The sequence below is a fragment of the Lichenostomus cassidix genome, chromosome 2, assembly GCF_008360975.1.
Source record: "Lichenostomus cassidix isolate B80296 chromosome 2, HeHo_3.0, whole genome shotgun sequence".
Classification (NCBI taxonomy): domain Eukaryota; kingdom Metazoa; phylum Chordata; class Aves; order Passeriformes; family Meliphagidae; genus Lichenostomus; species Lichenostomus cassidix.
In genome coordinates, this window is record NC_139482.1 from 4,970,695 (window position 1) to 4,987,451 (window position 16,757).

A 16,757-nucleotide genomic window follows, 5' to 3' on the forward strand; every position below is an offset into this window, starting at 1 on the left:
GGTTTCTCCACATCACCACCCTGTCAGCACACTCGTTACATGTGCAACGATGCAGCACTTTGATCTCTCTGAGTTGTAGTAACATTCCTTTGCCTTTATGCAGCCTTCACACAGTGATTTAAAGCCCCTTGTAAAGGCTTATCACACCCTCCAAGGGTGGAGAGGAAACTCAGCTCCGTGCTGAGGCAGAGAGCTGCTATCGGATGCTTCCACCACTGCTGCTGCAGCTCTCACCTAAACCTTGGCAGGGAGAGCCTGGAAAAATGTCTGTCTGCCAAAACATGTCAAACATCCAGCAACACAACCCCAGCTGCAGGGAAACCAGGGAGCTGCACCAGGGAAAAGTGCACCCTGTTGATTCCGTTTCTCTCCTGCTGGAAGTTAGGACCATTGCAGCTCTGAGTTGTCTGAACTTAAACCTATGTTATTATTTTTCCTATTGCTGTTGTTATTATTAATTGTTTTCTATAAGAATGTCCCAGATTCAGGCCATGTTGTGTTGGATGCTGGAAAAACAGGGTGAGAAGAGCTCTCTTGGCTTGGAGGTTTGGCATTTCAGGGGTGCAGTCTGTGGATGAGTGGGGTGCAGATGTTGCACACAGACATTCCTGGGGAGCAACAGGAATGGGCAAGGTCAGGAGAAACCCCTGATAGCATGTGATCTCAGTTCTAGCCAGCTTTGTCAGGTATATTGTGGTCTGCCAGTGTTTACCTTACTGCAGAAATGGGTTCATCCCAGGAAATGGGATACTGGGAGCTTTGTCATGTGCCTGATGGGATTGGTGTGCTCATCACCCTCACCAAATGCAGTCTGGTGTTGCACAGCTGGCTGACAGGTGAGAGAAGATGTAAAGGTTGCTTGAGTGGGGAAGGGGACACAGTTTCCAAATGTGTCCTCTTCAAATGTCACCAAAGCAAAGGTATTTTGGAAAGAATTGTGTGTTGTTTAAACTACTAGAGCTAAAAATGTAATGACACCCCAGCTTACCAAGCAATAATAGTGAATTTGGTTCAAACCTTCAGGCTATGCAGCACACCTTAAATGAGTTTACCTAGATTCTGATGTAAACCACACCAGCTTTTCCATTTACTCTGAGCTGGTTAGAGTGACAGGAGAATGAGGATGGTTTGCTCTTGGTGAGAAAGCCTCTTGCTTGGGTGTGTTGAACAAACAGAAAGAAATAATGACACCTCAAAGGTGCTACAGGGGCCATGGGCATGGCTTGGGGTATTATACAGGTCTAGGAACAATAATAACAGTCCCCATTCCTAGGGATCAGTGGTGTATTTGGAAGATCATGTCTCTGGTCAAACAGCAGCAGTGGGGATTAAATCCAAATCCACTCAGTTCTTAAGGAGGGGTAATATTACCTCTTAGTCAAAGCTGTAATAAGCTCATCAGCCACATGAGAGAAGCAGACTTACTAGGGGCAACAGCCTTCATTAGGCACTAATCTACTGTTATGTTTATGAAGATAAATTATTGCCCTACATTTTGTTGGTGAGTTAGACACAAGATCTGGTGTCTGGCCACTGGATTGAGTCAGAAGGAATGAGAGTTTGCTTGCCTGGCTGCAGCACAGCCCCTGAGCAAGGCACATTTCAGGAGAGGCATTTCTTCCCCTCTCTGCTCACTTGCGTGCGTGGAGAGCTTGGATGTCACAGGCTGAACCCATGGCTTTTCCATCTGCCTGAGCAAGCAGCCAGTGGGGGAGGCTGAAACTTTTCCTGGATGCAAGTCAGCAGCGTGCACAGGTCAGTGGGTGCTCTGAGCCTGTGAGCAAGCCTGCTCATGTGCACCTCCTCTTTTCTCCTCCAGTTTCAACCCTTGGTTGATGGTGCTCTTTATTCTGAGCACTTCTTTGTCGTCATCATATTTTTTTTTTTCCTGAAGCATGTGGTTGAATTTGCTGGCACTTCCATCATTTCAGACAATTGGCACCCCTTCCCTTGCTTTTAAAAATGTCCTTCAAATCCTCTCTGTCTGTTTGTATGCTTGGAGTGAGAGCTGCTGGGGGCTCCTGGTCAGACCCATCCAAGATGAAGTGTGCCACTGCAAGTCAGATTTTGGCTTTTAGATGGTAATTAGTGGGGAGTTGTAAGCAGACCCTCTAACCATGATTAGTCTTTAATATTACACAGCAAGAAAAAGCAGGGGAAGGAGAAAAACCTACGACTTTCAGGCACATCAAGCACCCACTGACATCAATGGCTTTGGCTGCTAGCTTTTCTCCTACATGCCCAGTTGCTCTTAAAGCCTCCATTTTTTAAAATATTCTCCTATTTCAGAATGGGTAATTTAATTTTTTCATGTAAGAGCAAATGCTAGTTTCAGGATCCTTATTCCCCACAGCATGAACTTCAATTTTGGCTGCTGTCTCCTCCCTCAAATCAAGGGAAAGGAGAAAATATGGAAAGCATAGGGGAAAGTATTCAGGTCTGTGTTGTAAAGGAAATCAAAGCCTCTCTTTTGTGGCCTGAGGACTTCAGCAGGACGAGGCAGGTTGTGGAATACTCTGCTGTGCACATCAACCAGCCAGGGAGGCCATGGGCATTGTCTGTCCTTCAAAGTCTGCTGGGTGTTGAAACCCCACCTTGGGGGTTCCAGTTCCAAACACCAGGGTGATTTCCATTTCCCTGGAATTAGCCATGTGTCAGAGACATCAGCCATAAGCTTTCCAGCTTGATTTCTGCATTTTTAGCCCTAAGCAGTGACCTAAGCAGGAACACTAAGGGACTCTTACCAAAATAAGGACTGTTTTTTTAATTTTTGCTGTGTCTGTCATATGTGCTTCATCTCCCATTATTGCCTTTTTAGTGAGCAATTCAGTGAGCAAGCCAGAGCATCCCTTTGTAACCTAAACCCAAGGAAAGTGCAATCTTCACCTCACAAATGTCATTGATGCTGATTCTTGGTAGCACATGGACAAACCTCCCTGTATTTCCAGGATCTGAATGTCACAATCCAGTGCACAGTGGCTTTACAAATCTTTTATTGCCCAACCCTTCTGGCCACCATAGCCTGGATCAGCAGGTTGCTTGGCTTGCCTAGATTAAAACTCTTGAGACAGAGCCTTTTGTAATTATGCCCCTCTGCTACAACTCTCTGGCATTCCCAGCCTGTGTTATTTAAACCAAAGCTGTTTCTTATGTCCTTTAATTTCCTGTACCACTGCCAGCTTACAGTGGTGATTACAGCCTGATGGATAGGTAGGTAGGCTGCTGCTTTTAACTTTTCCGAATCAATGACACTAATTTTATTGTGATCAATTGAGCAGCATCCTGTGACGCTCCTGTGGAGGATGGTATTTTATGTAGCTTGTTGTTGCCCATCCCTGTGCATCAGAGGAGACTACAATCCTCTCAAATGCTTCCCTGAGGTGAAAGAACCTGGAGAGTGTGCTAAAAAATCCAAAGGGGTAGGCTTAATATCATACATGGAAGAAGCTTCAGTAAAATCTTGAAACTCCTTAAAAAAAAGCCTCAGAGGAAATGGTGTCAGTTGCAGAATAATATTCTCATGTGAGAGCCTTACACCTAAATTTCTGTAGTGTTTTTCTGGGAAGCAGCATTTTGTTTTCCTCTCAGTATTTTTAACACATTCCCATACCCTGTGGGTTATCTCTCTGTTGGCCACAAAAGAGGGTGAGCAGGAATAAGGAGTTGACAAGCAGGAAATTCTGTCTCAAGTGTCTGGTTGCTGTAAGAAGGATGTAAGCTGACATTAACAGGGTTTTTGAGCTGAGGTTCATGCTTTTCATGCTGAAATACCTCATTTGAATGCTCTTAAAGCTGAAAATAATAATAGACAAACATGTTGTCCTGTTTTCATCTGGGATAGAGCTAATTTTCTTCCTTGTGGCTGCTACAATGCTGTGTTTTGGGTTTTAGGATGAGAATGGTGTTGGTAACACACTGATGTTTTCAGTTGTTGCTAAGTAGTGCTTCTGCTAAGTGAAAGACTTCTCAGCTCCTCCTGCTCTGCCAGTGAGGAGGCTGGGGGGGCATGAGGAGCTGGGAGGGGACACAACCAGGACAGCTGACCCCAGCTGGCCAGAGGGATGTTCCAGACCATGTGTCATGCTCAGTGTGTGAACAGGGGGGAAAGCTGGCTGGGGACCTCTGCTTGGGAATTGGCTGGGCATTGGTCAGCAAGCGGTGAGAAATTGCACTGAGCATCACTTCTATAGTTTAATTATTTAATTATTGTAATTACTTATATTATTATTGTTGTCGCAATTATTATTATTTTCTTCCTTTTCTGTCCTATTAAACTGTCTTTATCTCAACATATGAGATTTCTCACTGTTACTCTTCCAATACTCTCCCCATCCCACTGCAGCAGGGGTGAGTGAGAAGTTCTGTGGGGTTTAGCAGCCAGCTGGGGTTAAACCACTCACTGTGGAGTCAGACAGTGAAAAGTGACCCATAAGGATGGAATCAAACATGAAAAAATTGTATTACATATGTATTTATAATACCAATTGTATTATAAACAGAAAATACTCCTCTAAGGTACCATTGCTCACTTTCACAGTCAGAGGGGTTGCATCTCCATGTCCTATGGAGTTCCAAGTAAAATAAAGTTCTTTGAGCACTTGTTTGAATATTTTTCTTCATCAATAGCTTCCCTAGGAAGCAACATAGGCAGTGAACCTGAGTGACTTTGTATCCTCTGCTCTGTGCTGAGAGATTCCTATGGAAATACAACTGCAATGCTCCTAATACCCCCTTTCTCCCAAGCTCTTCTTCAAAACTGTGAAAAGAGTAAGACTAAATTCTCTCTACTAATTGAGATTCAGAGGAGAATCTCTTTCTTCTCATTTATTGATATTAATAGCAAAATTTCCATTTTGCCGAAGATTTTAGGCAACTTATTCTAGACAAATCTTGATTTCCAAGTGACTGCCCTGCTTAGGCTGAAGTCCACCATTAAAATAACCACCAGCAAGTTTCTCTCAGCTGAACTGGGTTGTTTTAGCCATTAGTAATAATGTTAAAATACAAACAGTGAGACCAATTTAATGCAGCCATTTGGGATTTCTCTTATGTGGGAGACTAAGGAAAGGACTCTCCACCTCTGGACATGATCATGAAATTTCCAACCCAGCAGAGTGTGAGTGCAGACATTTTCTCAAGGCAGAAATAATCAGCCTTGCAGAAAAATTCATGTCCTGTGTAGACACAATGAATTAGAGCCTGCAAGTGGAATTTCCTTCTCAGGAGCCTGGAGAATGCATTTCTCAGAGCTCCTGAACAGCTGAGTAGCACATCCCGGGCAGTGAAGGCTCTTAGCACAGCAGATCAGAGGCAGAAATCTCATGTCTCTGCAGCAGAGTGACAGCAGATGCTGCCTTTGGGAGAGAGGAGATTTAGTGAAAAAAGCTGGCTCATAAAAGGACATGGGTGTGCAAGAGAGATTCAATGTGCATCTGCATGTTTTAGGGGGAAAATGATGTGAGATTTCTGCATTTTATGATCTTCTAACTGAGTGATGTTTCTGTATTTTTTATTCAAATGTGGCTCTTATCAGGAGAAAATAGAGAGTCAAAAGTAGGAAAGATCTAGAATGAGGCGTTTCTAGACTGGCAGGGAATAAATTAGAAGTGACTCTTTTCTTTTCTTTGTGAGATATAGTTGTTATTATCTAAATTCTCAACTGGAAAAGCTAGCTTGGCTCTACCTAAGATGACAGAATCACTTATTATATCCTCACTTGTGTGTTACATTTAATTCACTAAACATCAGCTGTTCATTTTTTATTGCTTTTTCTGAAAACTACTGTAAACAAGGATCTGCACACATTTTGCAATGCTTCAGCACTCCTTTTCTCAGCATTCAAAGCAGACTTTAAAATTTGTGCTTCACTAGTGATATTAAATTAAGACTCTAACAGTGTTGTTGAATGTCTAATGGTGGTGGCAGACACCATAGATTTGTATAGCAACACATTCTCATTTTGACATGCAACACAGGTTGCTATCGTGTGCTGTAAAAAAATATTTTATATGTGTATAAAAATTACGGTTTTTAAAGAACAATAACACCAGTTTTCATACTGAGACACTCTGCTTTCTCAGGGGTAAATTTTTTTTTTTTTTTGGTCTGGCATTTTAAAAATTAGTTTGTTTTATTTATATTTTGGCTTTGCATATTGATTACTGGCAGCATTCTGCTTTGGTGTAAAAGAGCAGAGATTGAGAAACCGCATGATTTTTTGCCAGGAGAAAATAAAGTTAAAAGCTGTACACAGTGGACACACTCTGCATGACTGGTGACATGTCTAAAATCCCTCATGTTCCAACCATCCCTAGTTGTGGCAGCTGGAATTTTCATGAATTGTAATAATTTCATCTCTATCTGAAGGATAAGGAGAACAGGGAGAGCTGTAATTGCATATTCTGCTGAGATCTGCTCCTCCAGATATTAGATGGTTCTCACCTAAAAAATTCCCAAATACCAGAAGCCTCCAGGGCACTTAATCTCATATTCTTTACCTAGGATACATACAGCAAAAAGCCTTTGCATATTTCTGTGTTTTCAGTTTCTGATGGGTCATACCTTATTTTTGGAGAGTGGCTTGTGATGTGTAAGAGGCACGGGGTTCTTGACTAATCTGTTCTGGGAGAGAGGATGGCACATCGACCCAGGATCTCTTCCACCTTGTGTTTCACTTGATGATGCAGCTCAGTGCTTACACAGTACCACTGAGAGCATTTTTTTTATCTCTTCTGGCATATGAGTCTAGAAAATCACTTATAAAGAGCCTCAAAGGTTAATGAGAGCCAGCGAAATTCATGCTATCTGCATGGCATTTAACACAGTAATCTACAAGACACACAAGGAAAGCTTTTTCCTGGCAGAAATAGAAAAAATGTCATGACCCCGGACCGTGGCAGTGAGTGGAACAAAGGGCTGAGTTTCTTAGATTAAAGATTTAATCCTTGAGGCGGGTGTGTGTGAGGTCAGGCAGAGCAAGCAATCAGGAAGGTGCTCTGATGGCCAGGCTGGTGGTGTCCAGCTAGTGTCAGACTGTGTGACCAAAAGAGAAGGTTCACCATCACAGTGTTACCTGCAGCTGTAACAGGAGACACCAGGTTTTTGATTCTTAATTAGGAATAAGTGCCAAGAGAAATTGTATTTAAGCACTAAAGGCCTGTTTAGGCACCTAATTCCAGTCTATTCCAAGTATGAGAAATGCCAGGTACTTATTTGCCATTGCAGCTCATTCTATGGTTTATGATTTCCCTGTTTATCCTTTCAAAGGAAAACCAAGTTTGCAAAGACTTTTGATGTTGTCAAGTAGCATCACCTGTTTCCTGTGGTTTTACACAGTGAAGGAATTTACCATTGATGACCTGTGCTCTTTACCAGAAACATTCAATGTTCTTTACCAATGAACATTCCCTGGGAATCAGTTTCTCCATGTTGGAGCTGTCCAAGATACATCTCAGAGATTGTATTTGATGTTTTGCAGCACATGCCCTGAGGGATATATATGTCTGAAGGCTGGGGAAAATCCTGACCATGGTTACACAAGCTTTGATACTTTTGGCTGGGCTTTTCTCTCCTTGTTCCGTCTTATGACTCAAGATTATTGGGAACGGCTTTACCAACAGGTATGAGGTTATTTTATTACTCTTGAAAAATATAAAGAGATCATCTTGTTACAGTGGCATATACAATAGTTAAGGGCAAGAAAGAATTGCTGGTTATTAGGTAAACTGTGCATGTGTGTTCTAGGGGAGGACAATCAGATGTTCTGGAGAAGGACAATCAGAATTACAATTAATTTATTTTCTTAAGAGGGATGATATCCAAGGACATTCGGCTGGGCATTTGGGGAAATTGAGGGAAGGTGGTACTTTCACACAAATTCAGCAAATGGCAAGACTGTGTGGCATATTTGAGTTCTCCTTGCTGCAAGCTCTTCATCCTGGACACCTGGCAGAAGCACAAACAGATCCAGAGCCAACTTACAGCCACAGCAAGGTGGTCTCTGAGAAAATGCTCATTTCAGCATGCATTTCCTGCAATGTTTGCAAAATGAAAGAACTACATCTACCAGTTTGGTACTGAATTACATACTCTGTCCATGAAGCCACTGAAGATTTACTGCTGCATGTCAAACCTGCCAAAGCTGGAACATGATCTTATGGAAATCAGGGGATAATGTTGACAGAACTACTCTGAAGATACTGAAAGTTTGGGGGATTTCAGCTTCACATACAGCCAGTTACACAATTTCACTTCAGGAAAATGTAAAACAACAAAACTGAAGATTCTTTAAACAACTGTATTCACTTCCTTGACAGAGAGAAACGTGTACAGCTCTGGAAGACAGAAACTGTCATGGCAAATAAGGATGAACATCACTCCCTTTTATTATTTGACCTTGTACTATCACACAGTGTTTTCTATCAGTAGTATCAACTCACTGAGCATGAGACATATCTGTTACATATCTGTTACACATAAGCTGTCCCCCTAAATTCCAGTTATGCCAATAAATCTGGAGAAGAACCAGGGGATACCTTCAACAGAGCCCAAGGTTTGGTTCTTAATGTCCTGACACAGATGTCTCAATGATATTTGGATGAGTGGCACCCTAAAAGTACATTTTTCTCCCTGAAAAAGGACCTGGATTGTAGATATCTGAAGGGATACAACATGAATCCCACTTGGGTGGTTTCTACACACTGGACAAAACCAGATTGAACTGTAGCAAAATTTTTTGCTGCACCTGATTGTAATATCTATTCTAAAAGAAAACTAGCAGAGGTATTTCATAAAGGAGGAAAGCATTCTTCTTTTAGAAATTAATCCACTGCAAGGCACACAATTTTTGATTAAGGTATAAAAATTTATTGGTGAGATGATTATTTCCTTGTATGTGGTTGTCATTTCTCATCAAAGGCTTTCTGTTTGAACTATTAACAAAGGCTGGATTCAATTATATTTTACATCTAAGTTTTTTTAAAAAACCTCCTTTTCTTTAACTTTTTTTCCTTTTAATAAACATTATAAAGCAGTGTTAATAATTTTACTTTTCCACTTACAGACTCTCAGATCTGCTGGGAAGATCTACATGCTTTTTTTTATGCTGGTCATCTTTCTGGGCTCATTTTATCTGGTCAACCTGATTCTGGCTGTCGTGGCCATGGCATATGAGGAGCAGAACCAAGCCACTATTGCTGAAACAGAAGAGAAGGAAAGAAAGTTTCGGGAAGCCATGGAAATGCTGAAGAAAGAGCAGGAGGTCAGTGAACGATGTGACATGATTAGCCTTGGGTGACTTGAACAAGTGCTGCCTTGAGATTTGTGTTCTCTTTATTTTACATTTCTGTGATGACCAAATTAAGAGTTGCTTGGAAGCAGTTTAATGTTTATTGTACTGGACAAAGTTATTGCAATTCTTCTTTTTCTGAAAGAAAAGTTATGGTTCTCCCTGTTAGGATTTGGGCCATTTGGGGTTTACATATCCAAAGATATACTGGTTTAACCATACCTCATATGCTAGAAGAGAAATTGATATTGTTTGGCATGTGAGATCTTTTAATGATGGCAGAACTACATCTGCATTTGAGCACAAACCAGCTGTTTTGGTAGCTCAGCCACAGCCCCAGCTGAACCTCCTTCCAACACCCCTTAGCACACATTAGTTTCCTCACTGTCTTGGCTCAACCTGCCATAAATATCCAATTGTTTGATAATGAAGATCAAGAATTTGGATAACGTCTTTGAACTACATACAATTTCATTCCTGGAAAAGTAAACAGGCAGGCCTTGAGGTTAAGATCTGCAAATTATGCAAAGGGTATGGATTTAATGTTATGTCATAAATTTAAACAAACCAGGGAGGCCAAATGGTGGATGTAGCCTTATAGCCTAAATAACAGTATTTAATTTGCATGTGGTTTGCGGGGTAGAAAGCTTTTATTAAACAGCAGAAGAGAACATTTTAGGTGCTGTGAACAAGAAGACAATAAGAAAATTAGTCTGAAATAACACATAGCACTGTAGTTCACAGAAATAAATCCTCGAAACAACAATATAAACTAATATGCATAATTTTCTTTTGGGTACATATGGCTTCAGGGCCTAATCCAAAGCCCATTTAAATCCTTGGAAATAAAATAGAAAATGCAATTCACTCTTGGCAAAGTGCTAGTAGTGGCTTATGAATCATTTAAGTCCTTTTTAAGATCCTCTTTGATAGTTTAAGTAATAGGTAAATGCAATTTAGTCCATATACAGGCACTTTAAACAGAGTAACTCTCTTCTATAACCTAAGGGAACAAACTGAGCTCCAGCTCATACCTATTTTACACAAATTTTCATGTATTTGGAGTCCAGCTGAGCTCTTCCTAATAACAGTCAACTTTGGTATACCCAACTATAATTAAAGATATTTAAGAATTTCTTTTTGAAGGCTTTGATTTCAATTAAGCCTGTATGTACAAAAAAAAGGGACCATTAAAACCAGAAAGCAGAATGTGGCAAAAAAGAAAGTTGCCCCTGAAAATCTGACTTTTTCCCATTTGTCTGCATGCTTTATAAGAGAGTCTTTTCTTCAGCCAACCATCTCTCATCTTCCCTGTGCCCTGTTCAGTGCAAAGGGTGGACAGGACATGACTCGAGAGCAGCTCTTTGCTTTCTCATCATTTGTTCTGTTGCCTCAGGCCAGCTCGAGCAGACTTGCCTTGGCTCAGGCAGTCAAAGCCTGCTTGGGAGAGGAAGTGACTAATATCCTCCGAGGTTTTTCAGTGCCTCTTGTCGCTGCTCAGACTCTGTGTGCTTCAAAAACGCTCATTTTTATTTGTAATATTCCTGGAGTATTATCCTAGTTTTGTGGGAAGGAAATTCAGGAGTGCCATGATTGGGGTCTATCTTGATCATGAAGGAAATCCAGAAATTCTCCAAATCAACTCCTGCCATCTCAAAGTAGACATTTGGAAGAAGAGGCTCAGGAAAGAGAATTGGGTGGCTGCACCATGGAGCTTTAGGATGTCCTTCTCAGATGTCTCACCCCAGTCAGAGCTCCTCAGTTATAATTTGTTCTCCAAACCTTGATCAAGATCTTGGTTCTGACTTTCTCATTGTACTACTAAGTTCTTGCCTCAAGAATGCTCTCTTGCATGATCCTTATGTCAGGGCTTGTGTGAACAAAGCTTTCCTCACTTCTTTCACCCATCATATGTCCTTTTCAATTTCTGAGAGAGGTATGCAGAGCAGAAACAATTCAACCCAAGCAACAGGTAAGAAAATGCTAAGAAGCTAAAAATTAGCTTATTTCTGCAGTATGAGTACAGCATGTTTTGCAGCACAACCAGCAATATTTTCCAGATCAACAAAATATGACAGCAATCAGAAAGGTAAACCTAAACCTCTTCAGGCCAGCTTTTACACTGTGCAGTATAAAGGGAGCAGAAATATAATTGATTGACCTGCTTGGGGACTATCAGTCAATTTACACAATTGGTCTAACACATTCCTAAATCTGAGCTTAACACCAAAAGACTTGCCAAATCTTTATGAAGAGAAAGCACTTCAGCATAGCAATTAAATCAATTGAGTAAAAAAAAGCAACAACCAAAACACCAAAACAGCCTAGACCCGTGTCTGAGCCCTCCTCCTCTTTGCTCTAAGCAGCTTGCTTATGAAAGATATTTCCCACAGGAATTAAGTTTTGTTGTGCTCTCAGCTTGATAGAGCCACTGCCACTCCTTGAAATACATGATTGATTCTTTACACGGCTGTTAAGTGCCTTCACTTGCCTTGGACTGATGCCTGTGGGAGGAAGGGAGTATTTTGCAGTGGAGAGATGATTGCCTGTTTGATTCTAGTGGCTTACAGACAATAGCACTGAGGATTCATCTGTTTCTCCTGTTCTGGGGAACCTGGAGAGGCTTTTTTTAATAATTCGCTCTCTTCACTTATTTCAGCTGGGGGCTCTGCACATGGGTTTGTCTCCAGGCCACTGATGTGGCCACCACTGGTTCTCCAGGACCTCCTGACCCCATGCCTTGTGCTCAGAGTCCCCTCTCTCCTCCCCCCCCGTGCCAGGGCTGGTGATGAATCACTCGCAGATCCTATCCATCCCTCCTCTTGGCTGCTCACTTGCTCCCAAGGCTGTGGCTTTGGAACTGGGCTTCTGCAGGGCTTGCAGCAGCTGGTGTGTTATCAGCCTGCTTCTGCAGCAATCCCAGCAGACCTCAGCACAGCGTGGAAGCTCACAACACAGCAAAGGCCACCTTATCTCCAGTTAAGCCCATGGTTTTCCCTTTACATCTCTGATCGCAGCTGCCTGCGCTGCTGCTCGGGATAAGTGTTCACAGAAACATGCCAGCTGAGCTGCCTGCTGCTCCTAGCATCCTTCTGTGACAGAGGAGGGAAAACCCCAGCAACCAGCTGGGCTGCCCTCCTGTCCAGCCCTGCCTCCTCAAGGGGCTGAAGTCCAGGGTGACTTTAATCTGAGGTTCCCCAGCTTGAGATTTTTCCTTGCCCAGCACCAGAAGTGTTATTCCAGAGATGTGTGCACAGCATGTGCACACCGGCTGTTCCTTCATGATATGTCAAAAGGTCTTGTGTGGGAACTCCACATAGCTATTCCTAAGTTTTATGATTAATTACCTCCTGAAATGTTTAATATATCTCCTATACAACCTTAGCATTTAAAATGAAATATAATTTCTGAGTAGCACGAGTAGTAGTTTTCACTGAACTCCTGAAAAAGCAATTTTCATACTTTCTACCATCTTCTAATTTAGGCACTAGCTGCTAAAGGAATTGATTCAATGTCACTCAGTTCATTGGAAATGTCACCTAGAAGTGGAAAAGAAAGGAGAAATAAGCGAAAGAAAAAGAAATCTTTGGGGGCAGAAGAGTATGGGGAAGACCAAAGGAATCCCAAGTGTGACTACGATGATGGTCAAAGGAGGATGGTAAGTCATGATCTGAAACATCACTTGTTCCACACTGTGCTTTCCTGGACAGGCCAGGCTCTGAACAGGCAGTTAAAGCTGAGACTTTCAGAAGAATCAGGCATTTTATGGCATGGGTTATATTAATGCAGCAGATACTGCAGACTATCTGTGTTAAAACAGTGGAAGGAAACATATTGCCACTTTATTTTTAAAAGTAATTAAAAATGCCCATTAAACATTTTTACAAACCTCTTTTTTTCAATTTTTTTGCCTTTTTTCTCTTTTTTTTATTTGCTTCAAGAATACCCCCCGGTCTGGTTTATTTTCTTTCATTCATCTGATTATATCTATCCTATCCCTACCAGAGATAAAAAACAAAAAATCTGAGAGGAAACCTACAAAGCTTAAAAATAAAAGAGAGGAGGAAAAAAGGAGGAAACTTGTCTCTGAGGGCTTTTTAAATATTATACAAAGACATTATTAACATTTTTATATTCCTTTGCTAGTTGCCTCCAAGTCAAAACTTTGTGGCACTTGTTTCTACTTTCTATTGCAGGGAAGAAAAACAGAATGACAGTGTTGTTAAATAAGGTTTTATGTAAATGTTCCTGACATGCATGAATATGAATCTGCCCATGCTGTATGTATCAAGGGATCAGAAATAGCTCCAGATAATTTGTCTTTGTTTAACTGAGGGCAAAGTTTAAATCAGTTTGTTTTGTTGTTTTGCATAGCCATGTAATGGGCTGAGTCCTTTTCTATTTTGTTGTCAGTGAATTTAGGGATACTTGGCAGCCATAAAAAGCTCATAGAAAACATGTAAATGATGTAAGTAAATGTGACCAATTAATGACTCCCCAGCTCACAAAATTTACCCAGAGCTGGATTTCTGTAAATGACATGCATTTTTTAATCCAATAATTTCTCTTGTTGTCTCATTGGTCGAGTGGGTCGCGTAACAAATCACACCTTTGCTAAAGCCAGAATTGCTCTTTAGCTTCATTCTGGATGTGTTTCGAGACACCACGTGCCACAAGGACCGTGGATTGGAGCTGTGCATTTCCACTTTATTTCTCAGATTAATATTCCTTGTTTTCACTTTTCGCCCCTGGATGTCATATGCATGAGAAGCATGGGAGACACATTTCAAAGCTGATAGTAAATCTTCTCTGCAAGGCTGTGTCTGGCATGGTTGGAGGGAATAAGGCTGAGTCATCATTCAGATGCTATCTGAGCAGCTGGAAGTGTGTTGCCATCAGAAATCAGTCTCAATGACTGTGCCATGGAAACCCAGGCATGGATTTTTGACCAGCTGAAATTTGGTAGCAATCCAAACGGGTTGTTTTTAGTTACAAAGAGCCTGGGTTTTGTACTCCTCCACGTACCAGTGTCACTAAATAGCATCATTACATAACTCAGTGGTGTAAGCTACAGCACAAAATGAAATCAGGCTTCATTTGATTTGTCTGGTTTGTGGGTGCTGTGGCAATCTGACCTCTCTTCATAGATACTTGGCTCGTGGGAAAGTTCTGAAGAAACTGGAAATTCTGTGCAGGCATAAATTCAAAAATATGTTCTGCCTAAATGCTCTTACTCCAGTAATTTCCTCTTTAGAGACGAGAGAAGGGGATAGACTTGAAGTCCTTACACATTTTCTGAAGATCCTTTTTACTCTGCCGGATTTTAGGTGTGTTTAGTGCTTGGCTACATCTTGCTGATGCTCTGGCAGAGTTGCAGTCTCACTAACTGACGTCAGAGTGCATCGTCAAGGCTGATATTTGAGTGAGGGAGACTGCTGTGTGCTGAGGTTACCTAGCCCTTAAGCAGCCACATGCACTGAGATAATCATTTTACAAACTAATAAACCATATCCCTCTTCTTGCTCTTGGTTTGTTTTTTTGTTTTTTCTTTTTCTTTTATCACCTTCTTCCGTCGTATTCTGCTTCTTCTTCTTCCCTCTTCTTCTCATTTTCCCCACAGTTCATTTCCTGCCCTATTTCTTTATCTATTCTTCTCCCACTGCACTGTTCCTTCCCTAGCTGTGATGAAGATGTGTGATAATGCAGTAGATTGGAGCTGGATCCCCTTCCCTGCTCCTGTCTTCCACTCCTTGTGCTGCCTTCCCAGCTCCTCTGGCACTTGTCCCATGGGAGGGAGGAGAAGCAAAGCAAGTGAGCTGAATGCCACCTTGACCCTTCCTATTTCAGCACATCCTTAATTGTCAAGTATTAGACAAATACCTGATGGCTAGGAATGACTGTTCAACCTCTTAACTTTGCGGAGTCTGAATACCTGTAATTAAGCCTTTCTTTCTCTGAAGCACTTGGTTTAAAATGGAACTCACTGCTCTCCCCGCAACTTCCTCGCTCCTGAAAACGTGTTGCAAAATGTTGTTTCTCTTTCCCCTTTCTCCTTTCTGGGGGTTTCCAGACTCTCCTTGGCATTAGTTATGGTCCCAGCGCAAACTTGGTGAAGCGCAGAACCAGCCACGGGAGCGTTTTCAGTTTCCGACTCCGTGGCAGAGACACTTGCTCCGAGACAGATTTTGCCGATGATGAGATCAGCATCGCTGGGGAAAATGAAAGCCACCGCGGCTCTCTCTTAATTCCAAGATCTGGGAGGCGTCCAAGCGTGCAAAGTCAAGTGAGCCATAGTTCTTACCCTGCCACTCCCAACTACACCCAGCCGGGCAAAAGGAACAGCTCAGTGGATTGCAATGGTGTGGTTTCCCTGATAGGAGGAGGCACCGGGGCACTCAACCCAGACCCTACTTCTCCTGCAGGGTTACTGCTCCCCCCAGTTATTATGGAAAAGCCTGGGACAGGCGACCTGGTGAGTACTTTATAACTTTTGTATGTGATTCACGCTCTTGTTTCCTTCTGAATGTTGTTGGAGTTTGCTGTAATTTATTTACACCATATGGAGTCTACAGTGAGAAACCCAAACCCACCATGCCAGGCGGGGTGGGAAGACAACGAGTTAATTCACAGAGAAATGTGTGTTTAGTGCCTCATCAAGCAGGTTCATGCCTCCTGGTGAGACTTACTCTTCAGAGCTGTCAGGAGGAAAATACCTAAATCATGGGTTTGAGATGAACTTTCTTTTCTTGAAGGAACACTTTTAAACTTGAGTTCTTTTGACTTTTGAATATCTGACATTGTCTGGTGGATAGAATACTATGGTTTTTAAATGATTCAGTGAGTCTTGCCATCTTGAGACTGCATTTTCTCTCACTGGTTGCTCTCTGCATCTGACCTCTGGTCTTCTCTTGGGCTACTTGTGGAAGGCTGTTCCTGCAGTCCAAAGGTAATTCCAGAAGGGTTTAGCATCCAGTTCAAATAACATCCAGGAAATATGAGCAGATGATCAGCAGACTTCAGACATTTTGCAGATTGCCAGGATCTTTGTTGCAGAGCAACACCATGAGATGGTGTTTTTGGAGATAGCTGCTACACAGGAAGAACAATTTGGACAGGTTACTAGTTTGAGATGGTGGGAATTTATCTTTTTTTATGTAGGTAATCTACATTGAAGTTCATCATTCTCAACAGTCTTTAAAATTATGGTTATCACTATAAAAGTCAGTGTGGGCAAGATTTATTCCATTTTAGGGGTCAAAGATGGATCAGAATAATCTCTCTCCTTGGATGTGCTTCTTTCTGTTCACTTCAACCACAAGTCTTAAGTTAGGTGAGATAAAGCCCACTCAGAGTAACAAGGTGCCAAAATCAGGTTACATCGGTGGGGGGAAAAAAAGCAAATGTGATTATAACATATATTAGGCAAGGCATCTCCTAAAGAGAAAGGTGAGTGAGATGGATCCCAGCCGTG

The 16,757-nt window shown here is 41.8% G+C and overlaps 1 protein-coding gene across 7 annotated transcripts in view; it reads left to right on the forward strand.

Moving 5' to 3' along the window:
- Window positions 1-16,757, forward strand: part of LOC146440753 (sodium channel protein type 5 subunit alpha-like) — a 209,788-nt gene that overhangs the window by 82,756 nt on the left and 110,275 nt on the right. For 6 of the 7 annotated variants that reach the window (XM_085050194.1, XM_085050197.1, XM_085050199.1 and 3 more), the window contains exons 9-11: window positions 7,478-7,619; window positions 9,062-9,259; window positions 12,771-12,944. In XM_085050194.1, coding sequence (XP_084906320.1) covers window positions 7,478-7,619; window positions 9,062-9,259; window positions 12,771-12,944 — 514 coding nt within the window. Of the gene's footprint in view, window positions 1-7,477; window positions 7,620-9,061; window positions 9,260-12,770; window positions 12,945-15,356; window positions 15,759-16,757 lie in introns of all 7 variants that reach the window. The other variant, XM_085050201.1, reaches the window with a different exon arrangement.